Source organism: Lepeophtheirus salmonis, chromosome 5 (genome assembly GCF_016086655.4).
Source record: "Lepeophtheirus salmonis chromosome 5, UVic_Lsal_1.4, whole genome shotgun sequence".
Classification (NCBI taxonomy): Eukaryota; Metazoa; Arthropoda; class Copepoda; order Siphonostomatoida; family Caligidae; genus Lepeophtheirus; species Lepeophtheirus salmonis.
Genome location: NC_052135.2, coordinates 31,887,613 through 31,914,076, shown reverse-complemented (window position 1 = coordinate 31,914,076; position 26,464 = coordinate 31,887,613). Strand labels below are relative to the sequence as shown.

At 33.5% G+C, this 26,464-nt stretch overlaps 1 protein-coding gene across 1 annotated transcript; it reads right to left on the bottom strand.

The window, feature by feature from the left end:
• Positions 1–464: 464 nt before the first annotated feature.
• LOC121117783 (zinc finger homeobox protein 3) lies at positions 465–21,782 on the bottom strand. Its single transcript, XM_040712276.2, has 5 exons — positions 21,277–21,782; positions 17,343–20,493; positions 12,903–13,301; positions 7,220–12,820; positions 465–604 (listed from the first exon to the last, which is right to left on the bottom strand). The coding sequence occupies exons 2-5, from the start codon at positions 20,176–20,178 to the stop codon at positions 597–599; spliced, it is 8,844 nt and encodes a 2,947-aa protein (XP_040568210.1). The 5' UTR covers positions 20,179–20,493; positions 21,277–21,782; the 3' UTR covers positions 465–596.
• Positions 21,783–26,464: the final 4,682 nt, after the last annotated feature.

The window sequence follows — 26,464 nt, the reverse complement described above, 5'->3', positions numbered from 1 at the left end:
TTAACCGTAGTAGTATTTGTATAGGAACTGTATACCGATTAGTATTTAATTTACATTTAAACTGGGTACAATTTTATATCACATTATTTCTCGATTATTTGAAGATGAATTAACATTTGATCAAATAGGAACTTTGATTTCTAGGAACTATGAACCGTGGTAGATAAATAAATAAATTTATATGTTATATATAGTAATATTAATATTAATAATTATTATTATTACAACTTTTTCCCCCCCCAAATTTTATATATAAGAGTTGTATCTTTTTTGGTAGGGAATTTTTTTTTTAACTACGGACAGTATATATTATTAATAGTTATAGGAGTTATGTAGTAATGGGTTTAAAAAACAAAATAAAACACGATGATTCACCGGGGTTGGTAGGTATGAAGGTAATATAGAAACTTGTTTCTTCATGATGACGTACTGTGTGAAATGATGTATTGCACAAAATTTGAGGCGCCCATTTTGTGAGGGGTGTAGGAAGAAGGAGAGTAGTTTTTTTTTTTTTTTTTTTGTGATTTTTTAGTTTGTTATTCAGTAGTAGTTAGTAGATTTAATTAGCTGAGAAAGAAGAGAAGTAAATCCATCCATTACTTGCCTATAAGAGAAAATATTTCATTTAGAGTTGTAAATTGTATACATTGTCAGATTTGTAAGTGGGCATTTGTTTACAAAACGCATGTCACATAGACACACAATATAATATCATTTTTGGGAGTACTTATTTAATTAATTCCATTTCCTGCCAATGGTTTTGTTAATCAAGTTTGTTGTTTGATGTACATAATAGTACATGGATGTTTTGGCCAAAAATATTGTTATTATTATTAGTAGTATATGTATATATAGGAATGATCCATCAAAAAAAAAAAATATATATACAATGGAATGGAAAAATATATTTATGTTTAAGTGAAAGGACAATGGGGTTAAGTTCCTTTTATTTGATCCAGAGTCTTGATGAGTAATGAGTTACATTTTTTTGAATGTATTATTGTACAATAATTAAACTCCTTTACCAAGGAGATACATGTAAGAAGAAAGTAGAGGAATATAGTAGATTTGTGGGTCTTTACGAGCATTATTACAATATCAATATTGGTATTTCTATAGTCGTATGACTTATAAGGCAAGTATATCAATCCGAACAAAATTACGCACATAAAGCAAACCCTCCGTTAATGAAATGAGATAGAACTAGTGTTGTGCTGGTCTATATTTATTCGGTCAAGTTCATTCCAGTCTTAGGAACGGTCCTTAAGACTGTCAGTACTATGACTCAACTGAAACGGACTGAAATTGAACTGAATTAAATAAGGATGAACACAATATTAAATATTATATACCCAGATATTTATAAATATGCTTCTTCTTCCTTTGAATCTATATTTTATCGTCAATACTTGTAAGTATGCTCTTGAAACATTAAATCAGATAATATACCATTCTTTATTTATCGTGATATGTCTTGTTTAGTATTTATTCGTACAACTGGCAGTATTTAATCGAGGTTTTGTGAATTTATAAAATGTTTTGCTTAAAATTCCTACCTTTGTTTTTCCTTTTTGATTTCTTGCATGATTTTCTTTTTTTAAAGAAGGACAAGTAGCTACAAAAAAACATACTATTGTATCTATTGTTTTATATAATACACGCTACTTTATGAAAAAGCCAAAGCTTCTAATTAGATTCTTAAAATTAGAGTAAAGTAATGAGTGTTTTACAAAAACGTTGATCACAAATAAAAATCTAAAGTGTTTACTATAAGAATTACAGATTATATCTTGTTGAAACCTCAAATTCATCTTCTTAAGATTATTTTAAAATAAGGATTATTTTACTTGATGCTTTGTTAAGAAAAGTATTTTTGGCATATTCATTTATATTGACAATAGCAAAGTGAATGGAATTGCAATAATAAAATGATACAAAAATTGAACGATGTAATTACCGTTTATCCTTCAACTGTTTATCAATTAAATTAAATACGTTGTATTTTTTACTCAGTTCACCAAAAAGACGTTTACTTACTAATGGAGAGTTATATTGGTTCCCACAATGATTTTGCTTGGGGCTTCTATAGAAATGCAATGACTTTTTTTAATTGACAATTTTCATTCTTGTTTATTTATTTACTTTTTTTTTTTAGAAGTACTGAGTTACATCATCAGTGGTCAAATTATTTTATGACGTAATCTCGATATAAATATAGAGCTTTTTTGCAGGACTGTTACTGGTTTTAAAAGCAAATTTATCATTTAAATGCTCCTGTTTTTCGCTATCTCTCTAGTAACGAATTACCAAACAACATTAGTTCTTACTTATGTACCCGAGGAACAAACATATATTTAATTGCGTTTTACTATGATAAGACGAGTGGCTCTTGTTTTAAAATATGAAAAAATATAAAATATTGCTTTCCGAAACTGAACAAGTATAAATTATAAAATTATAGTTTTCAGTAACATCCAATTATCGGAGTTTATTTTTTATTTTATTTAAACATCCAATAAAAATAAGAAAGCAAAGGTTCATCACTATTATTCCACAACCTAGGTAAGGATCAACAACAACAGCATGGAGAAGAAAAAGAAAAAAATCACAAAAATTCCTTCCAATAATTAAAAAGGTTGTTTTTAATTATTATTTCTTTTTCTACTTATTATCATTCTTACTCCTGTTGGGAAGAGGTCGAAGGAACCACTTTAAAAAGAAACATTGATCACATGAAATTAATTATTGATGTTTTCCCCTTGTTTTTAAATAAATAAATAAAGAAAATAACAAGGAAAAACAGTTCATTAAATTTAAACAAAATAAGTATGAACCATACTTGAATATGAAGTCACTTGAAATAAATAAAAAATTAAAGATGTCAAATCTGGCTTAGTAATACAATTATTATTCTCCATACATAATAATAATACTACAACTACTTATTTAAATTAATTTTTAAGATGATGGTACAGTTTTTTTTTTGTTTTTTTTTCAAATAATACGATTATTATTTTTTTTGGTACGATCTTTTAAGTACTTAAAGTGTGATTCCCCCCCCCCCTACCTTCTTTTCTTCATCGTAAACATGTGCCTACCTTCCTTTCTAAGTCTTAAAATATTCTCATTGAATCAAATGAAATAATTTCTTTAATGCTTATGTAAAGATTAATAAGTCAAAGGCCCCTTATGTAAGGGGCTACATTAGACTGTTTCATAATTGCAGTCAGCAAATAAAAGAAATACATATTTATAAGTGCTTTTGTACTTTCTTCAAACAACCCTCGTAATACGTAGGGAGTATACTCAGTCGCTACCCCCTTGTAGGGGCCTCAAGTATGGCCCCATTTTTTTATCATATAAAAAGTGGGAATTTTAAATCCGTAAAATTAAAGGATTAAGGACAATTTAATTCCCAAAATTACTAAAGCAGCTCACAAATCTTTTGCTCTTGCATGACAGGGTACATAGTGAAGTGCATCACTCAAACCACCACCTCAAGCTCCAAGCCACAGTTTCCAACTTGGCACTGAACAGACATTGATGAGGAGCTCCTGGTCCATTTTGACCACTCGCTTGAGAATTGAATGAATTCCTTCAAGGAGTCAACAGACATATGTGCATTCCAAGATGCCTCCTCATACATAATAGTCCAAAGGGGTCAGATCTGATAAGGTAGAAGGCACTTTTTTTTCCGCCTAAAACATAGAGCTAATAAAAATATTGATTTTTCCGGAATAAATTCGGTTCCAAATACCCAATTTGGACAAACTGCACCAATTAGAGTTATAGTATGGCACCACATCTGATAAACATTGAAAGGTTGTCTTTAATTCTCAAAAATACAAATCTTTTAATAATATTTATCTCCATTCTCTTCAATTGTTTCAAATACTTAAAAATGCAATTCTCTATATAAAAATCTCGATTTCATAAAGAGTCACTCATGTTTAATTATTCGTCAAAGAAAATGTATAGGCCTAAAATAACATAAGTACATATAGCATATTTAAGATTTTATATCTATATATATATGACAAAACCACTGCATTTATGTAGCGAAACCCATTAAAAAAACGTTCCCAACATTTTAATTAAAATAATTGTATTTTATTTTCAAATGTAGATTTTTTTATCTTACTTATTTTTTATTTTTTTTCAAGAATAAGAAAAAGAGAACCATTTAGATCTTCTTTTTCTTCTTCTACTTAATCCTCCATAATGTTCAATGCTCAGTGGGAGTTTGAAGGAATGGAATGTGATGGTGGTAAGAAGGAAAGAACCTCAGAATGAAAAAAAAAAAAAAAAAAAAGGGGAGAGATATCACATATTTTTGGTAAAGACTCCGTAGAATCTTTTATATATTTCTAATTAAGATACTTCCACTACTACCGCGTAGAATCTATAAGGTGAATTGATATACATAGTACATATTACGATAATTATTACATCGATTCAACACTATCAATCACACGCATACCTATATAGGTATATATATAAACAAATATTATTACATTTGTAATAATAATTGACGAAGTGAATTATTATTTTATTATTCTTGGCTCAGGTACTGTCAAAAGTAGTAGTAATAATAACAACTACAAACTCTATGATTATCACTTGAATTCAAACAAAGATAATAATACTAATCAAAGTGAATTATTTGAAATAATAAAAATAGTAATTTGGCAGAAAATGTTTTTCAATAATAATTCTCATATTCCCGGTAAATAATTCATTTTATCACCTTGAAATGATTAAATGCACATTATTATCTATCATTTGTTGTTCTTTGTTTTGGTTGGCGTCCATGTTTCGTTTGGGAATATATATAAAAGTTCAAAATCAAAGGTATCAGGAGCTCCAGATGGAGTGGAATACTTGGACAACAAACGTAATAGGGATAGTAGGGTCTTATCAAGTAAGCAGTGGATGATGATTTAATTAGTTGGCTTAACTCATTATCCCTCTCCACAAATAGTCTCTACTAAAAGATCTATAACCTTCTCAAAGAAAGAGTCTCATAAATCCTTCCTGGCGGGTGCTAAAACAACCATTCCTACAAAGGAATGAGGAATCTTTAATAAACCACAAGTATAACGACATTTTTTTTATATTGTTATTTGGTCACTGGGGTCTAATGGCATTCAAGGTCATAGCTTGTGCCCCTACAATATAAGTATACAAACGAAGAATTTGAAGAAAAGTAGAACCATATTGACCTTATATTCCAGGAATTCCAACCTGGATTAAAGAGTGATACTTTTAACACAGAGTTCATGAAAAGGAGAGGAAGAAAAGGAATTTTTTTATTGAAAAATAATGGTTTTATATCATTCATATGCATAGTGATATTAGGTACATCCGTGATATTTTTAAAGAGGAAATAGCTTTCTATATAGATACATATTTGTCTGTAGTATAGTACGGGAAGCAGAAAAAAAAGTTGGTAATATATCTACACACACAACCTCTTTCTTCCTCTACTTCTTGTTTCTTCTTCTTCTCCCCCTTTTCTTACATACTTACTCTTCTCTTCTTCCGGTTTCATAAAGTACAAAATGTCAGAAAATACTTGTATTTCAAATGTACTTTATTATTTGATTACATATATATATATTTGTACGAGGATATGAATACTCATTAACCAATAATTAATTATCAAAGCAAATGAGCCCCCTATAACTAATTACCCTCATTCATTACTACACCTCTTATACATAAAATGAAAGCACTCTTCAGGGAGGAGTCAGAACATTTCCGCCCCCCCCCCCTCTTTCTCCAAGAAGGGGGCATAATTTTTGAAGGACACCTTAATGACGTATGTCAAGAAAGAGGACGGAGTTTAATTAAGGAAATGTGTTTCCCTTATTCTTTGGGTAAAAGAGATATATAAACAAAGGGAAAAGTGCTATTAAAAATCGCAAAATCTCGAAAATATATACTTCTGTTCCTGACATACTTATATATGTATATACACGATTTAATTTCTTATAAAATTGTCTTCATCTGCTTTTGATAGGTCAGTTATGAAGCAATAACAATAACAATGGTTCCTCTAATGTAATATTATATAACTGTGCCTTATCCACATCATATTAAAAACAAAGAATTTGCTCCCCCAGTTGGGCAAAATAATGTATATACCCGTAAATATTTTTAAAGACATTTCAGTTTCTTTTCTTTTTTGAGCTTTCTCTATCTCAAATAATAATAATAATAATTTTGTTTTATATAGAAGGGATCACAAGAAAAAAAAAAAAAAAGGTGTAGATATGCAAGAGTTTTTTTTTTTTTTTTTTTTACTTTCTTGGCGGTTCTGGCTGAAGAAAGGGGAAAAGTTTAACCACAAAATATTTATGTATTTCTCTACTTTTTGTTCGTCTTATTTTTCTTAGCGTATTAATAACAGGGGAGGGGAATGAAATAGGAGTGAGCCGAAGGGGAAATCTTACTGACTACGAGGATAAATTTTAATTATTCATTAAAGACAGAGACAAGTAAACAAACAAACAAATGAGAAAAAGAGAGAAAGGGAAGTTGTCCTTATTTCCTTCCTTCCTGTCTTAGCGTCTTTTTAACATATACAGTATACAATATTTCCAACCTAGAAGCTAGCTTTTCCACAAGTCAAATAAAGTACTTCCGATATCATAAAATGTATTTTATGGTTATGTCTAATTAGAAAGTACCAAGACTTTTTATTTTAGCTTAGACACGTTTTATTATTATAAAAATAATGGCTGTTATTCCTTGTGTTTTTGTAATTCAATCATCATGAATGAACCCCCCTCAAATTACGGGTTCCAGTCTATGTGTGTTCTATGTTCCTTTCTCTTACTTTATTTCGATAAAACGGCCATTATTATTATATAAAATTAAAAGGCAATAATGATACCTTTATTATTCTCTCTGGTTCGTTGATAAATACATGCATACACTCATATAATAATTATAGTGAAAGAGAGACAAAAAGTTTCCACATTTAAAAAGACACATTAAACATAATTATTATGAGGGCCATGCACATTGGAAACTCAGTCTCTCTCGAGTTTCTCTACCCTGTGTCGTCTGTGTGTATAGTACATAATATGCTTTCAATACTTATTATCAATAAAATAACAAACAATAATTACGTTTTGATTATTGTTATTAGAATTCGAGCTTTTTTATTTGTGTATGGACATTCGTATGCATAAATAAATCTGAAGGCACTTACCTGTGGCTGAAAACATGGCTGGATGAAGAAAGGGATTTGCAGTTGCAACTCCAGTCGGATAAGAGGATATCCCATGCCCAACTCCGTACAATTGTTGCATTAAAGTCTTTTCCATCTCGTCTCGATTTCCAACTGAACTTTGAGGAAGGTGAGGTCCAGGATTGTTATTGTCTGGAAGTGAGGTTGAATGCTTGGAAGAGATATGCGAAGGAGAGATACGGGGTGAGGTGTTATTTTGGGGGTCTGAGTTATTGAGTCCTGAAGGAGGAGGAGTATCATTCTTTTCTTCGCACAATCCTTGCTTTCCATCACTCAAAGAGAGAAGAACTTGATTTAAGCTATAGCCTGGAGACTCTGGATCATAACGTCCCTCTGTGATTGCTATTTTCACATTGTCCTGATGGCTTTTGTGGAAAATGTGATCCTGGAGCATGATTTGTTGAGTGAACTTAAAGTTACAGACTGAGCATTCTGTTGGAAGGGGAGGACTATCTGGCTCTACTCCTGTGGCTTGCTGTAACAAAAGTCTAGCCTTTTTCTCCTTAGCTCGTGCATTTTGAAACCAGACTTGTACAACCCTCTTTTGGAGGCCAATTTGTCGCCCTAGTTCAGAACATTCGTTCATGGTAGGAGTCTTGTAAAAGGTAAAAATGCTTTTCATCATCTTAACTTGAAGACTTGACATTTGTGTTCGGAACCGTTTTGAGGCTGCCATGGAGGAATCTCCATTGCGAAAAATTTGAGCATCACCCAGAGAACTCATTTCTTCTCCATCCACATCATCATAACTATGGTTTGTGTCTAATTGGTTTTCAGATCCCTCATCCCAACTATCTGCATTCTCTGATTTAGGACCTCCACCACTCAAATCGAGAGCTGGACCAGTCAAATCCAGGGCTTGATTACTATTGCTATGGTGGTTTGACGATGGAAGACTGGCCTCAACATGTACATCTGTATGATGAAGGGAAGACGACGAGGATACATTTGGAAGTGGGGGTGTCCTCTTATTACTTTGGAGATCATTCATATATCTTTTCATGGTATCCTCATAATACTTTCGCATTGAGACTTCAAGGTCCGACCCTCCTCCTCCAATGGGCCCTCCGCCAGAAATAGAAGAAGTTGGAGTCAAAGGATGTCCTAATATGGAACGACTGTCTCCTTCATCTATACTAGGAGGACCTCCTTCAGCGTCTGGGAGAGCGTCTATGTTTATTTCTCCTCTTGTGTATTGATCTGAATGTTTCGTTGCTAGATGAGATTCTAGCGCGGATCTTACTTTAAAGAGAGCTGGGCAGTAGGGACATCTTTTATTAATGACTTGTTGATGAGCACGAAACTGTCCTTTTCTCTCTCGAGCCCTAGTGTTTTGAAACCAAACTTGAACAACCCTTTTCCTCAAGCCTACCTCATTGGCTATCTGTTCCAACATTTTACGGCTCGGATTACTTTCAACTTGATATTTTTGATACAAGAAATCCAATTGTTCAGGGAGTATGGTAGTACGTAAACGTTTGTCACGAGGTTGCCCTGCTTCATCTTTATCATCTAAAAAATCTCCATCTTCAGAAAGTTTTCTTTTAGATGATGAAGGAGAACTGTCAATACTCTCAGTGTCCACATCATCTGAGTCACGATCACGATTACTCATTCCAAAGGGGGTTGAAGTTACAGGAGGATAATTTGGAAAAAGCCCACTTCCTACTCCACCACCACCGCTAAAATTCGATGATGGAGAAGACTGCCGATTTACAAATTTAGAAAAGGGATCTTCTCGTATTAGTTGATCAAACATTGATGGAGTGATTTTTTTCTCTTCCTCTTTCCCTCTAAACATGGAAAAGTTATTTTCCCCTGGCCAATCCTCTGAAGCATCAAAGGAACGATGATTATTGTCAGAAACCAAGGAACTCTGATTAAACATCGGGGATTCAATACAGGATCGATCAAGAGGTGCAACACCTCCACTTGAGTTGGAATCTTCAGAATGAGTTGAGTTATTGACATTGAAATTATTTGGAGATTGTCCTGAGAACTGAGCTGCAGCTTGAGCGGCTGCTTTTTGAGCTTGAGCTGATCGCTTTGCATCTTCTTCTTTAAAACAATGTTGTTTTTGATGACGTATGAGCTCATAATATCTTTGAAATACAAGCAAGCATTTCTTGCACTGATAGTTTAATCCAGGTGTTCTTGTGAACCTCCCTGCTCCATCCTCAGTTGGATCAATGGGGGGTTGGTTCTCGTAGATTTTTCTAGCTTTTTGTCGAGCGTTTTGAAACCAAACCACAATGACCCGAGGGCTCAGACTTAATAATTTGGACAAGTACTCAAGATCATCATCTTTTGGATAGGCATTATTTTCGAAAAATTCTTGCAGGACCTTGATTTGATAATCTGTAAAACGGGTTCTATTGGCTCTTTTGCCTTGATTATGCGAGCTTCCTCCAGATGGACTTCTGGATCTTGAGCCGGACTTATCTGGCATCATATTACCTAAAGGATTAAGAAAGTCTGGAAAACCACTACTTCCGCCTCCTAAAGGGCTGTTGTTACTCCCACTTCCGCTTCCTCCCCCGCCCCCTCCAAAATTTGAAAAAGGAGAAGTTAAAAAATTAGCTGGATGTGAATTATTCATTTGTGATCCGAGGATGTTGGATAATGTTAGTGAGGATGATGAGACTGGAGGTGCCTCAACATCATCGGTCTCCTTTTTTAAGTGTTCCTCTTTTTTGACTCGGAGAATGTCTGAGCCACTATTTGGTGTTGTACATGTGGATGAGGGTGTGCTAAGGGGAGTAGTTAGTGCTGGAGAACCACGGGGTTCATCATTTACAGGCTTAGATGAATCATCTAATTCCCCTCCAGTAGAAATTCTTCTTTCCGAGCAAGGAGGTGAATACTTTTTTTGTTCATCAACATTTAAGGTTGTCACTTTGGATTCACCAGTCTTTTCATATTCTTCCAAGTTTAGCATTGTGGAAGGAGGATTATTGAAGTTATAAGGAGAGTCCTTATTTCGCTGCCTCTCCTTAAAAAGTGTGTTTCTAAACCAATGCTTAATCACCTTAGGAGGGAGTCCTGTTTGTTGAGACATTTTGGTAGTTGCTGCCTCTGTTGGGGAATTATTGATATCAAAGTTAGACCTTAAAACCTTGAGTTGTTCATCTGTGATCCGAGTTCTTGCTCTCTTTTGTTGCTCAGGCTGTTGGAATACTGTGTTTGCTTTCGAAGAGTTCATTGCGAGAGATTGATCAGACCCAAGGCCAGATTGGATTTGTGATGCATTAGCAACACTTCCAGGCAACAGTTTTGAAGGATCTAGTCCCTGAGCCAATTGAAGAAGTAATTTAGGGTCAGGTCCAGGTTGATTCGACATAAGTTTCGGATCTAATCTCATATTCAGTAAATGGTTTGGAGGAAGAGGTGGAAATGGGGAGGCTCCAGTTCCTCCGTCTTTTGATGCAGATGAAACAAACATACTCAAAAGCTTGGGATCGATTCCTCCTGGCATTTGTTTCTTCAAGTCCATGAGTAAACTAGAATCTGATCCGGGTTTCATTATTAGTTTTGGATCAAATCCCAACTGATTCAGAAGATGGGCATGAGGATCCATCATTCCAGGAAAAGAGTTTTGTAATTGAGATAAAAGATTGACCCGATCAGAGCCAACTCCAGGACTTCCTCCTTCTCCTCCACTATTACCATTTGAAAGCATAGCAGGCGGAATGAGTGGAGGGTGAAGATTCATGGCAATAAGGGGATTCATACCTTGTAATTGAGCCATTTGTAACATCATAGGATTAATACCTGAATTTGTTGAAGAAGAGAGCATTGCCTGTTGTAGAACGGTTTGCATATCTGGGGTTGAAGTTGGAATTGGATTTTGATGTTGGGATGATGTCGAGCTATTACCATAATTATTATTGTGGGAATTCATACTATTGTTGTTATTGTTGCTGTTATTATGAGACAATGAATCACTATCAACAGGAGCAGCTATTGAGGGAGTTGAGGATCTACTCTTGGGAGTGGATGTCTCAGGTAGATGAATACCAGAGGTTGAAGAAGGGAAACCTTCATCCATCGATTTTTCTGGTGTTAAGAAAGAACTAGGTATTTGATCCTTGATTGGTGATATTTTTTCAAGATGCGTCACAGACGTGGAGGCAGTCGAGGTTGGAGTGACTTTGTCACCATCCTTCTTTTCCAAATTTGATTTGAATTCCTCGACAAACTTTTCCAGAAACTCTGAAGGAACAGCATCTTTGTGGATTTCTTCACTATGTGCCTTGAGTACCCAAATACTTGAAAACTCTTTCTTACAAATGGGACAAATAGACTTTTTTAGTTCAGGAAGAGCATTGCTGGAAGGAATCTTTTGTGTTTCTTCACTACGTTGTTCTGCTCCTTCATCATATTCTTTCTTATTTGAGGAAATAAATGTAGAGGGCTCACTTTTGTTATAATCATCCTTTCTAGCTCTTTTTGGTGCCGGTAGTGACTCTTCGTCAGATTTTGAGATTCGATCTCGAGATGAAGACGCCTCTTCAGCTTCTTTCTTCCTACGTCTCTCCTCTTCTTCGAGGCGACGTCGTTGGTGATACTCGTTAAATTGCATTACAAGCTCAAACCCATAGTTTTGAAGAAGATTTTTCAGAACATGGGATGACTTTTTGTTATTATCAGGTGAGAGTGACGCAAAGGAAAATCCACACGATTTCTCATCATTGAAGGAGCTATTTGGAGAAGCAAGTCCGGGAAAAGCTTGTAGGAGTTTTGCAATTTGTTGCTGTTGAGAAGAGAAGCTCTCATTTCCCACATGTCCTCCTTTTGGAAGAAATAAGTCATTTAGGGATTTTTGTACAGATGAGGACACTGGTGGATTATAAAAGGGTGGAGGAATATGTGTGAGGGGGCTACTGCGAGGAGATTCAGCTGAGTTAATGTTGTTCGGAGAAGAGATTTGATTTGAATTCCCAGAGGAATTTAAGCTCTTTGGACTCATGGAGGAATCTTGAATTATTTTCCTATCAGCTAAGAGGGGAGATATTTTGGAGGATTCGGGTTGCTCAATGAGAGGTTTGCTCAAATCTATTTGACCAGTCAATGCAAGCTCTTGGAGTTTGGAAGCTCTATTTTGATGAAGCAAGGATCTGATATGAATATCAAGAGTAGAGCCTTGTGAGTAGGCAACTTTACAAATATTACACTTGAAGGGCTTAACTTCATCATCAATGTCTTTTTGTTTGTTCATAATATTACCTAATGCAGCTTCAAGAGCTGTTCCAGCAGGAAGTGGCTCGTTGGGAGAAGACAAAGCAGATAATGACTCTGGTTTGCCAGTCATAGTTCGTTTCAACTTATGCAAATGGCTTACAGAGTTGTAATGAACTAGAAGGATATTTTTCTGTGTGAAGGATTCTTTACAAACGTCACATTTGTAAGGGCGGTTCGGGTCCAAATACTTTTCCAATGGATAGTTGTTTGGACCTTTGTCAGTCTTTCTTGATATAGCAGATGGGGAAGAGGAGGATCCTTTCTTCTCCGAATCATCATCGATCAAAAGGTCATCCGTCTTATCTTCTGAAGTATCCATCCCTAAAAAAAGATTAAAATAAGAACAAAATATGATTGTAGGTATTTACAAAATGAATATTAGAAATGGTGATGTAACACATACCCTTAGAAGAGTCCTCTTCAATGAGAGAGGATGATGAGGAAGATCGGTTATTTTGATTGTTATTGAGCCAATGAGAGCCCTCCATGAGCAGTAAAAGTCGTTGAAGACCCTCAGAGTTAACGGAATGAATAGATGCGACATGGGCCTCTAGTGTAGAGTATTCCTGGAACGGTTCTTGGCACAGAGGGCAGGGAGTGGGATTTTGTTTCTTTGAAGGATTATATACTTTTTCTTCCTTATTACTAGAACTACTAATACTACTACTATTGTTGTTATTATTATAAGTAGAGGCTGTTGAATTGAAGGAGGAGGATGTGGTAGTCGTGGTGTTGGAAATAGAAGAGTGGAGAGGACTTTGTCGCTGAATCCTTCCATCTGGATCGGATCCTTTGGATTCATCTAAAAGAAAAAAACAAGTAAATATGGGAATTAGTGTGTGTGAATATTGCATATATTTAAATGCGCTATATGATGAGCCAAAGCTATCATTGACAAAAGAGGCCATACTAATGTTTTTGGAGGGAGGGATGAAACACCGGTACAATCAAGGAAGAAATCCTACAGATGGAGCTCTGCCGACTGCTGAGTAACTAGTATTATTTATTATGATATTCCTTAATACGATTATTATCATGTATGTATGTAAGCAGATAGTCCCTGTTGGACAATCTATGTTTTTATGTGTATAGAGGATTAAAAATAATAAAACAATACAAAATCTTTTAATAATGATAAGACGACTACGAGATTATTACTTCATTTTTACTTATTATCCTTACTAACTAAGACAGGAAACCAATATTCGGTGATGTTCGTTCATGCTTAGAAATATTTTTGTGTGTACCTTAGATAGACTGTTCCAGAACTTTAAATAAAGGATAATAATGCCTGTCTACTTATTTGGGTCAATTTATTCTAAAAAGTAGACAAATGGGTGTACTAGTATTACAGATTTTGGCATAATAATCTAAGAGTTCTTGAATCATTCATATTTCCTTAATTTGTCAGTTGATTATTAAAATTCAAAGTCCAGTAATAGCTTTAAATCGAACAAAATCATTCTGGTGACATAACCAAAACCTGAATATGGTTTCTAAGCATGTAACTTTGAACTTTAGTTCTCGGTTGACAAATAAAAGAAATATCAAGACATTTGGATTTTATTTTTAACAACCTTTATAATCACTAATTATGTACGTTTCTTTTATTACACCTCAAAATATGGCGCCTAATTCCATTTTCCTATTAAATTATTTAAATTAAGTTATAGTTTTGACAAATAGAGGAAAAAATAAATGATTTAAAACCTGAAATGTTGACTTGATACCTTAAAAGTTCAAAATTTAAATACATTTAAATTGACCCAAAGAATGAGATAAAAACTAATGTGACTGCAATTATAAAACAGATTATTGTACAACAAATAAATTCAAGCTACTTTAATATAGAGAGAGAACGAAGCACCGAGTGTATCAGTATTAATATCATGGTTCGATATCAAGGGGCACCTTTAGATCTCTATGGAGTAATATATCGAATGAAAAGTGCAATAGAATTCATCGTTATTCAATACTTTATTATGCACATATATAATTGAGTGGCTTAATAGAGGAAGGGGGAAGGGGGGCAGGGGGAGGCTTCATTCTCACATTCTCTTAAAATTATAGTATTTCATCTGCCTTTGAATAACACAACGACTCTGGGTGGAACAGTAACTATTATTATTATTACTAGAAGATTTTTGTATCATTTTATTTCTATAAATGGTTAATAATATATATAATTCAATAGAATAATTCGATTAAGAGAATAATATATGTAAAAAATACATTTATGCTTACACAAAAAGTACATTTAGATGGTGGAGACAGAGAGAATAAAAAAGATAAGGCATCTGCCGTAATATGTACGTTCATATATTTTAAAGTAATTAAGGCATAAAAAATATATTTTGAATATATATATATCAATCAAAAGGCAGATGAAATATAAAATGATATTTCACAATTTATGCAAAAATGATGTCCGTTATGATATCAACGATTCTGCGTAATAGTGATCAACGGTTATCATTCTTTCTTTCATTATGATTTTGTATTTCCCGGCCGAAAGTTTTTTCTCGCAAAAATACATCTACTACAAAAGAATGTGAGGACAAAAAGGTAGGGATAAATTTGTATTATTTAAATAAACTTTATCACAAATTAATATCAATGTCTGTATACTAAAGGAAAGTTTAAACAAGATGTATAAAAATAATTTCAATATACTAGATGGAACATCAGACTGCAAACAGACTCCAATGGTTTTGAAACCCCGAGTTTCAACAAAAATATCCATTTCTTTTATAATGAATGATTATAGAAATGTATTTGCTCCTGTTTTGAATAGATTTATGACTCTTTTTTTTGTTAACGTTCTTCTAATTGGTTAGATGGAGTTGCACTGATTAAGTATTAGTAAACGTTATAGTATTACAATTACTCCATCTGACCTGTAAATTATCTTTGAAGCCCATATACATTAATTATAATATTTCCTTCTCAAGGAATAATCGAGTATCGAACCAACACACATTTAACGCAAGAGAATAATTTCTACCAAGCGCGTTGTCCATTGAGCTACGTCGTTTCATATATTTATGATTGTCTACATGTTAATATAATCTCGTCCAAGTATCAATTATTTTCTCGTTTATTGTATTTTGCGTCACACAGTTCAGCGTTTTTGTGGTATTATTGACCTAATAAATATCTAGAAAGTTAATGCACTAAAAAATATCAACTATCAGACTAATTCTTTTTTGCTTATGCCTTCTTGTTTAGACGTTAGTTGAGATGAAAAAGAAGGGATGTGGCTAATACAACTCCATATATGTGCACTGTACATGCAAGTATGTAACTCAGAAAGGAATTTAATTTGGGTTAATTAGATTTAAATAATCAATGCCTATATTTACATAAATAAGCTCTATATGAGAATACTCTTTTTTTATTTAATCAAATGGATGTTCCCCCCTTCTAAATGAAACTCGATTTATTTATGAGGACTCATTTCTACAATATATATATATATAACATAAGTATGTAAACACGTTATTTTGTATTTAAATTAGAACCCCTTTCTAAAAATATAAAATAAAATGAACACGGGTCGCTATTATAACACATTTGTACGTACATACAAATATTTTATTATTATTTATATTCGTAATTCATTCCAGACTCTTTACGCCTTAGAATTTGTATGCTCATACTTATACGAGTGAATAAGTATTTCCTCTTAATTGAGTATGCCTTGCATATGTAGACTCTTAATTAGAGATGATACTTCTTCTATTCGGGCTAAAGTCAGTATTTATTAATACTATGTAAAAGAAAAAATAGAAGTGAAAAAACATAATAACATGTAACAATTTTTGATTGAAAAATTGACGATTAATTTTATAAATATATACTCCTTCAATGAGCGCCCATTGTAATCTAATTGTGTCTTCAATTAATTTGATTGACGCCCCACTTCTCCCCCCCCCCCCACACACACACAATTTCACTCCTTCTTCTTTATTCAATTAGCTATTAGCACAAATTAAAATTTGTGTCCTTTTAAATACACTGATCTTTTTTTAAGTATTAAAAAAAATTGCGGATATTTATACATTTATATAAACAGATTTCATGTTGTTTTTCCTACTGTGATGGTTGGTTTTACCGTCAATTAAATTATTTGATATAATTATGTAAAAATGTATGTACTTCCTTTCCATCTTTCCCTAGTTGTATAATTATTATTATTTGATAAGAATAAGAAAATACATATTTTACACAGAAATTATTATGATATATCATTTTATTTTTGTTCATGTAAAAAAAATGTCGTTTCATTTCCGAATTAAACAAATATATATTTTTTTTTCTACTTCGATACGTTTATTTTGTACATATTTATGTCTCTCTGTCTGTTTATTATATGAATAAGTTTGTTTGAGAGAGAGAGAGAGAGAATTCATTAAGAGAAAAGATCCCTTGGTCTTGTAGGAGGGTATTGTTATAATTATTATTTGTATATAGTATATTCTTATCAATACATAGAGCTCTTCTCTGATTCGTTTTATATAATGAGATCGGCATATTATTATTACTCTACTATACGAGTTATAGTCGCGTCTTTATATATAATAATTATGATTAATTAATGTAATTCTTCTGATAAATCATTTTTACAAAAGAAGAAGAAGAGTGTGGAAGGGGGAAGGGGGGTGAGAGAGAATCAGACATATATTTCGGGGGGAATAACTCATAATAATAAGAATAATACTTTTGACACACATCACCCCAAGGACCGTTAAATATAAACATAAAAGCGGAGAGGGGGGCTGTCTAACCCTTCGTAAAATATACTAAATGTGTACGCTATGTTACTATAATGCTGTTTATTTACCTGAGTTCCCTGTCGTTGAGAAGGATGACGTATTGGATGTGTTGTTTCCAGGATTGGATGTAGAGGGTAGAGTTCTAATGGACTCGGATCTCTCTTGTACTTCTTCGAGTGATGACTCTGGTATCGTCTCCAGTACCTGAAATATTTCACCAATCTCCGTATTGCTCATGTTTCCTTCAGATTTCTTTTGCAGTTGATGAATTTGCTCCATTTGTAAGTGCTTGATGGAACGTACGTGGACCATGAGCCCTGTTTTGCCTGGAGATTCGAATTTACAGAGGGAGCAGGAGTAGGAGCGTCGCTCCTCTGGTATTCCATTCTCGGATAGTTTTAAATGTGCAAAAAGGACAGTAGAGATCTCATGTCGCTGATTTGCAGTGTGGAGCTGAAGTTTGTGGAGAGAGTTTGTGTAGTAATCGCATGCATTGCACCGAAGTTGAACAGGGTTTGTGACATTGAGGAACTTGAGTCTCCACTCATTGGATGGACCTCCTTCCTTGATGTGATTCACATGGTTTAATCTCTGAAGATGTTTGTCTGTTTTACAATGGAGTTGAAAGTTCGCTTTGAGGTTTGTTTTGTAGGAACATAGTTTACAAATGTAGTTTCCTCCAATGACCAAACTTACTTCGTGTTCCCGAGTCTTGGTTCTGTCCAAAGTTAAATGCTGAGAGAGAAGCTCTAAATTATCAGCTCCAAATTCTCTACAGACACAACATGTATATAAATACTTTGGGTTCGGATCAGCAGGCTCTGGAGGGGGTTCCATTGCTTCTTCATTCATAGGTGAATTAGGAGATCCAGAAAATTCTGGAGGAACAGGTCCTGGAGGAAATTGTCCACCAGTCATCATTTGCATCATGACAGCTTGAAAATAGGCTAAATCAGCCATTGCAGCTTCGGGTTGTTGTTGTTGTTGCTGCTGCTTAGCATCAGGATTGAAAGGTGGAATACCAGATGCTAGTTGAAGTTGGAGCATTTGCGGATCAGGAAGACCACCCGGGCCAAACATGAGAGGATGAGGAGGGGGTGGTGGAGGAGGTCCTCCTCCGGATAGTTGCTGCATTTGCTTAACGTTTTGTTGGAGAACCATAATGTTATGAGTATGTTTCTCCGAAGTCATATGAATCCTCAAATTTCTGGCTACATTAGTTTCATAATTACATACGTCACAACGCCAAGAAGGCTTTTGTTTAGGAATCAAGGGAGACCCCCCTAAGGGACCTCCCACTGAGGATGGTATTTGTTTGTTGTTCCCATCCGGAGTGGATACAACGCCTCCATTTTGTAGCTCTTGCATATTATTCAGATGCTTATCTGACTGCATATGGATCGAGAGATTCCCTTTCGTTGTGGTGGAATAATTACAGACCTCACATCGATAGGGTTTATATCCACATGTATAAGTTTCTCCTCGAGCAAGCCGAGGGTGTTGTTGGCCTGTGATACAGTAAATGCAGGTCGTTTCATTTTCTGGATGTTTTTCCTTCATGTGAATGTCTAATGTTTCTTGATATTTATAGTGCCAATTACACTTAGGACATTTAAGAGTCTTACAGGAATTACGTGCGGCATTCCATGCTAATCCACCGGGCATATGAGATGCTTTCAAAATGAGATCACACTTACCACACTCTACTCCAGTTGGGCGTCCATTAACATGATCAGGGCATGCTCCAATGGTTGTACCTTGTAGCATATTGGCATTGGTTGTTAATGGAACACCAAAACCAGGTGGTAATTGAGGAAGGGAGGGCGAGGGTGAACAGCTCAGTGAGTTTGATGTTACAGGCGAAATGGAGGATCTCCCATTGTTAGCTTGACGATTCATTTCTAATAAAGAATTACGTACACTTGGGCTTAATGAATCAAGAAAACTTGAAGGAGGAAAGTGTGGAGGAAACTCCATCGGATGAGGGCTCTCCCCATCCGTAGGGCCATTACTAGCTGCTGCTGCAGCCGCAGCTGCAGCGGCAGCATTGCTAAGTGCAGCAGAAAGAATTCCTTTAATTGCTGAAGGACTTAGCATCCTTTGAGGATCGGACAGAGATGAAGGAGCATCCATTTCCTTGCAGAATCGTTTTTTAGTATCCTCCTCTTTCTTCAAATCTGGTTCAAGGAAAGACACAATGGGAGACTTGTCCTTACCCACGATTTGAATTATAGCTGAGCTATTTTTTATGTCTAGGATATTCCGCTCTTCTTCACGAAGCTCCAAGGCATGATCAGAGGAGCAATGATTGATGAAGCTCTTTGCAAATCCAAAAGAGAGTTTGCAAATGAAGCACATGAGAATGGGCTTGATCGGAACAGTGACTGCTCCTCCGAGCCCTGCTTTTTTGAGTGTTTCTTCTGGATCCTCCTCCTGATTACAATTTTTTTCGTGACTACCTCTTAGACTATAAACACGATAGCTATGAATTAAAGGGCTTTTTGTGTCTTCTTCATAGGATTGTTGAGTTCGATTTTGATGAACATAGATGGCTTTTGCTATTTGAGGATAAACATTGTGTTCACCATCTCCGGTCTCAGAACCAGATCTTTTTTCGATGATTGAGCCTTCTTGACAGTGAATGCTGGCATTGTCATCATCATCTCCATCGATAATGTAGGCGGAGCCATCAGGGTTATAGACTATTCTACCATCAAATTTGGCAACATCTTCACAAAATTTAGAAGCACTGTTGTTCCCTTCATCCTCAGGACGTTTTTCTTCAGAGGAAGAGGAAGTTTCATCATTGTTCGATGAGTGTTGTTGTGGCTCTTGTTGTGGGTTAGTACTGCCGTTGTTGTTATTATTAGTAGTAGTGTTATTAATATTTGATATCTCTGACATGACGAATACAAAATAAAACTTTATAAAAATAAGAACTTTTTTTTCGCTAAAAAATAAATATATGTAATATTGTTATATGTAAATGCGATGAAACACGTAAAGACAAGTTGTTAGGAACTATAAACGTTGATTAGGTATGTGACTTGGTAGTTGTAAGTAATAGGAACTTTATACCGATTGAAGTAGTGTTTTTTAAATGATTTCTTATCCCATCCTGAAGGTATGGAAAAGTTAATTCCCAAGATTTGGGAATAATTTTTTGATTTTTCTTTTGAGTGTCATTCGTCGATTTCGAAGAGAGAAACGACTCATTCCCTGAAATAAAATATCATTTTCTTTTTGTGAACTCAATTATACTTTATTCATTTTTTTAGAGAAAAAAAAAAATAAAAGGATCCCATCATTATGAAAGCCATTCCCAAATTCACTTTAAATTTGTTGCTGTTCCAATATAAAAAAAGCAAACATATACAGCTAAAAAAAAAGAACTTTTCTTTCTTGTTTTTTATTTAATCTCTGGTAAACCAAGGAGTGGAAGAAGAAAATGGGGGGGAACAAGAAAAACTATTTTCCCTCATCCATCTCTATTAGTGTGTTCTTTCTTTCATTCTTTGTACAAACATTAGTTAATGAATGTAGCAGATTAAAAAGAGACTGGTTTTCATTGACCCACCGATCTTAAGAGGGAAAAATAATAATTATTATTATTTATTTTCTTTTGAATGACTCAGGGGAAAAAAACAAAGCATTTATTTGTAATGTGAGAACAAATGGAAATGATTATTTATATATAATATGTAGTCCCCGAATGATGTCCGTATTGACGGAATATGTAACCTCTTATAGTTTTAATCAAAATATTAATAACTATAAGAAGAATATGATCCTATTTTTACTTTTTCTTCTTCTTTTCTTTTCATATGAGGAAGAATAAAAAAGAAATACAAAACCCATCTGCTTCCTTATGACAAAAAAGAAAAGGAAAACAAACTCAACGTGTCTTATATCACAAACCTTTTCTTTATTTAGAAGATTATTTAAAAAAATTAATTTCTGCTTTCATAATGATGGGGACATACATAATAAAGCCTTTCTTACCTTGACACTGGGTATTCTAAACAGAGTTTGAAAGACGTTGACTTGTTGGTGACACAGGTTGGGCTGATTCTTACGACGACACAAATAAAGAATGATGATCAAGAGTCTTTAAATGGTTAGAAGATGAGCTTTCGAAAAAACTGTTGATGATTACATCTCACTATTTTTTTGTAATTATGACTTCATATTGTTTATGTTTTTTTTAATAAGTGAAATCCTGATAGGGATATTATGTAATTAGCGGACTCTATGTGTTTATTGTTCAGGTCGATTAGTGAAATAATAATAATTAATATAGTGTAATTAATAATAATTAAACGAAGGGGGGAACCAACCACCACGGAAACCGACTGTCAACTAAGAAAAAGACAGAATTCGTTCGCTTTTATAAAAAAAGCAAAAACAAAAAAACATTCACAATAATATGATACACGCACCAAAGTAGTAGTAAGTACTAGTTGTAAAAAAAAGGGAGAAACGTCCTCCGCTATGGCTCTTATAATAGCAGCAGTAGAACCATTTTTTGTGAGGGTTGAAATTATTAAAAAAAAAAGCCGCTTCGCGGCTGCTGTGTGCCACTTAAATATATGTATATAAGCGCGAAAAAAAAGTTTCCCGCGTGCTCGTAATGAGAGCTCTTCCTTTTTTTTTTTACTCTTTCCCCCTATTGCTGCTCCTTCTTCTTCTTCTTCCCTAATGAAACCCCCTTCCCCCCTTTCTAATTTTTTTTTTTTTAATTTATATTTTTTTAAAAGCAAAAGGAGCCAACTATATATATACATATATATAATCAAACATACTCTATACGCTAAGACATAATGTGTCTTTAAAAAGAAAAGGAAGAAATGGTCGTTAAACTAGAAGAAGACGAAAAAAAGAATAGAAGGGCTTTCTCTCTCTTCCTCTGGCGGCTTTTTAAAATATTTAAATTATAAAATGGCAGAATTTAAATATACATATATATATTTATAAGAAAGGCTAACTCGCAAGTCATTTGGGAGCCCGAATATATGGAGTATGATGACTATTATGTAGAAACAGCTAATAAATAGTTGCTTATACAAAAGGAAACAGAAGATAAAAAACTACTATTTACATACATACATTGGAATGTACGCTTGCGCAAAGATCTAATGAGTATAGTATTAATATAATAATAATAATTGTATACTTCATTCTATGACTCAAGGCGTTATGTTATAGAGTCTTGATATTTTTATTATATAAAATTATTCTTCAAATGTGTATTGGAGTTGTTTTTTTCTTATTAAACTAAAGAAAAATAAAATAAAAGAAGAGAAAGCAATGTGTGTCTGTGTATATGATTAAAAGGAAGTTTTTTTAAAGATGAAAATTTCATTATTCCATCTACTTTTTCCTAACATATCCATCCTTTTGAATTCTTATTTTTTATATATGTGTGTGTGTACAGAAAGACATCTCTGATGCATGCGTATATATTTTTTTTATTTGAAAAAAAATCCCTCGCTCTCTCCTTACCCCTTTTCATCCCTTGCTCTCTGTCTCCGAGGGTTCGTTTATGTGTAATATTCAGAGGGTACTTATCAAATATACATATATATATATTTCTATTTAATCAATTTTGTTTGCGTCTGTTGAAAAATGTATTGGATTTCTATAAAATAAAATTAAAATTTGGAAATAAAACAGTATTTTTATGTATTTATCCATTTTTTTGTCACTTAAAAAAGTTTTGGATTTCCATAAATAAAATGGAAATTTGTTAATATAATAAATAATAGCATTTATATCATATTTTTTGAATCAAATACGGGGTGTGCAAGTTATCTATGCCGTAATTTTGGTGCAATCTCTTGGGCAAACTGGTGTATTTAGGTAGTTAATTTTGTTTTTAGATAGCTTGTTCAATCTTTCCCAAATCGTTGCCCCAAATACTTGGAAAAGGTACGGAGCCTCTTTAGAATCCGCAACAGGAGCGACAACAGAAAAGTGCTCGAACTCTGGGACTCAGTGAGACGTTTTTCTGTAAGGTTAAGAAGGAATTTGATGCCTGTCACACCTCAACAAAAGTCTTACATAGCTCCAAGACAATTTTGACGGCGTCATGTTACCAAAATGTTGGTCTTTAAACTCATCATATCTCTTACTTATCATTCGGTTCATTAAGGAATTTCAGAATTTGTCATGAAATCAAGTAGTGAAGGGATTCTCGGGCTTTCGGCCTCGTATATAGACTGTTAAAGAGTCTAGAGGTGAGTATATAAAATAAAATAAATCATAATTCATCCATCTTTCAGAATCTGGTTTTTATTTTTTAAATGTGATAATTTGTTGTTAGAAAATTTTGTTTGGGAAACAAAAATCCTTTTCGCAGCACAGATAGCTTGCACACCCTGACGTTATAGAAATATTTCATCTATTATTTTGTCCCTGTTCGAAAGAAGTCTTGGATATCTAAAAAGACAATTAAAATCCGTTAATAAAAGGGCATCTATTGATTTTATATAACATACATATATATATTTTGATAGAGACCAATTAATTTGTGTGTTTCTCTTGTTTAATCAATAGCCTTTTGATATTTGCTTTTCCTATATACGTTCACGTATGTTTTGTGCTCCTTGTTAAATTTTAAGTAACTATGTAAGCACTTTCCTATATATATATATATATATATATATACATATGAACCCTATTTTAGGCAATGTAAGCCTCTTCTCATCTAATTATTGCGTCCTTATTGAATCAATAATTGAATTCGTTTTTTTTTAAACTTATGGGAATGAATGTCTTTGATTCAAAAATATAGAGAAGAATAAATCGGGAGGGAGGGTGATTTTGTCTTCTTTTCCCATGCGTTGTGCTTTTATTTTTACAATCAATGTATATGTATATTATATTATAATCATTTTATAGATGGTGGATAATATATGTACATCTTCCTTTCTCTATTTTTTTTTTTTTTTCAAAGAACCTTCAATGATGGGAACAATATGTATATATAGGTTAAAATGAAATTAAAAACTTGTCAATCAAAGAAATCACTCTTTCATTCTGACGAGGTTTATGAACAATATATAATATATTTTTTGTGGAAAAAACAGACATTATTTTATGTTGAAGGATTTCATTTTATCTGGAGCAATAATTGTTACGATTAATTGAGAAGCCTTAGTATATATTTATTTATGTAAATAAATAAGTTGTAGACTACATATATAGAGCAATTTATTTGCAAAAATAATAAATAGTAAATAGAGCTTTGCTTTTGGAGGACAGTGTCTTAAGTAGTTAATGGTAAAGTTGTTAAGATCCCAACGAGACAACTTGACTCAACTACATCTTTTCTACAAAAAAAAAATAATTACGAAATTTTCTCAATATCTTGCTCTAAGCTAAGGTGGTTTTACACAACATTAGATATGAGCATTAAGAAAGTATAAGATAGTCCCAAAGAGTTAAAAACAATTTCCGCATTTTTTTAAAAAATGCCATGGAAATATATTTGTGGCCAATCAATATTAGATCAAACAGGCATTATTTCTCTCAAAAGCAAGCCAGGATCACAGAATGGGGACCCAAAACTTGCAGTAGCTCGATTGAATGATGGAAAACATGATTTTATGAAATTATGAAAAAACAATTCAAAGCCCAAAAGGATATGTATATATACTATATTTAGCAATATTTTTTTTTCAAATGTCTTCCTTAACAAGTAATAATAGCCTCAACTTTGCAGCTCTTGAAGATGAATGCTGTGTACATGGCATACCACGCTGTCATGATAACTGCTCGTAATGAATGCAATTTTGTAAGAGAGGCAGGAAGGATTTTTTTCCCCTAAGACATATCAAACTATAAAGTTCAGGGAGTTGATGTGAGGGGTGGAGAAGAGCCACATGGAGGCAGACCAGAAGTCCACCATTATGTTGCTGCAGAATTTTTAATTCTTATTAGTTGTTAGGCACTCCAGATGGAGATGTCAACAGCCTCTGCTGGATGCCCGGCGCGGAGAGGAATGTACACGCTTTGTCTGTTTGGTTGTTGCGACGACATTTTTACACTTAGAGGCACGGGATAAAATCAAAACTTGTTTATTTGTGTTTCAGCTGACGTTTAGTTGTGTAATGAAACCTTGTCATGAAAAAACAAGGGGTATTAAATCGTAATTCAAGTTTTGGATTGTTACTTAGCACATTTTATTATAAATGAAATTGTCTTACATTTATGTTTTTAATAATTTTGATACATCCAACAGAAATGCCGCAAATTGTACAAAAAGATGCAAAAATTGCATGAATAGTTATAAAAAAGAATATGATAAATCATCTTTGAAAGGTCACATTGGAGCCTAACAAGGTCTTTTATATTAAACGAAGGCCATATACTGCAGTCATTATTACTAGATACCTCAATATTTCCTGGAAATTATAATAATAAAACCTATTTGACCGAAATCCTTCTGTTTTAGTATAGATGCGTATGTATTTATTCATTATTACTCTTTTTTTTCCCCTCAAACTTTATATTTATGGTCTGAAAGTCCAAAACAAATCAAACTACAAACCTTTACACATAATCTTTCCTTCTTAATAAGAATAAAAAGAATACTGAGTAAGAAAATGAGAAGCTCAAGAAAAAATAGAGAGACAGAATGAACAGGGGAATTTTTGAATACTTATAATATATACATACAAGAAAAGAAGAAGGGTGCTAAATTATATTTTCAGTTAGTTTCAATGAGTCATCCACATGATCTAAAAAATACATATATGTATAAAATGTAGAAAGAGGACAGCTGACTCCCTTTCAAATTTTTTTTATATATTCCGTGTTATATACCCCGAGGGGGGAGGGATTGTTTTTTTTTTTTTTTGGGAAGAGGAAAAAAGGGTCTAGACGTATATTTTTTTATATAAAAAACACTAGTCAGAGCTAGAAAGAAAAAGAGAGAGAGAGAGAGCGAGTTTTATCATATTATATTCCTTCTCTGAACAGGGATGGTGGACAGGGGTGCTCCTCTGTAGCTGAGGCAGGGATGAGTGGAATTAATATTTATTTGTTTAAATAAAAAACTTATTATTAAATTATGTACTCAAAACCCTTCGACATCTCCCTCTCTGTTCATAACTTAACATAACTTACTTATAAAGAAAAATACGTATATTATATTAAGAATAATAGTATTTGACAATTTTTGTTAATA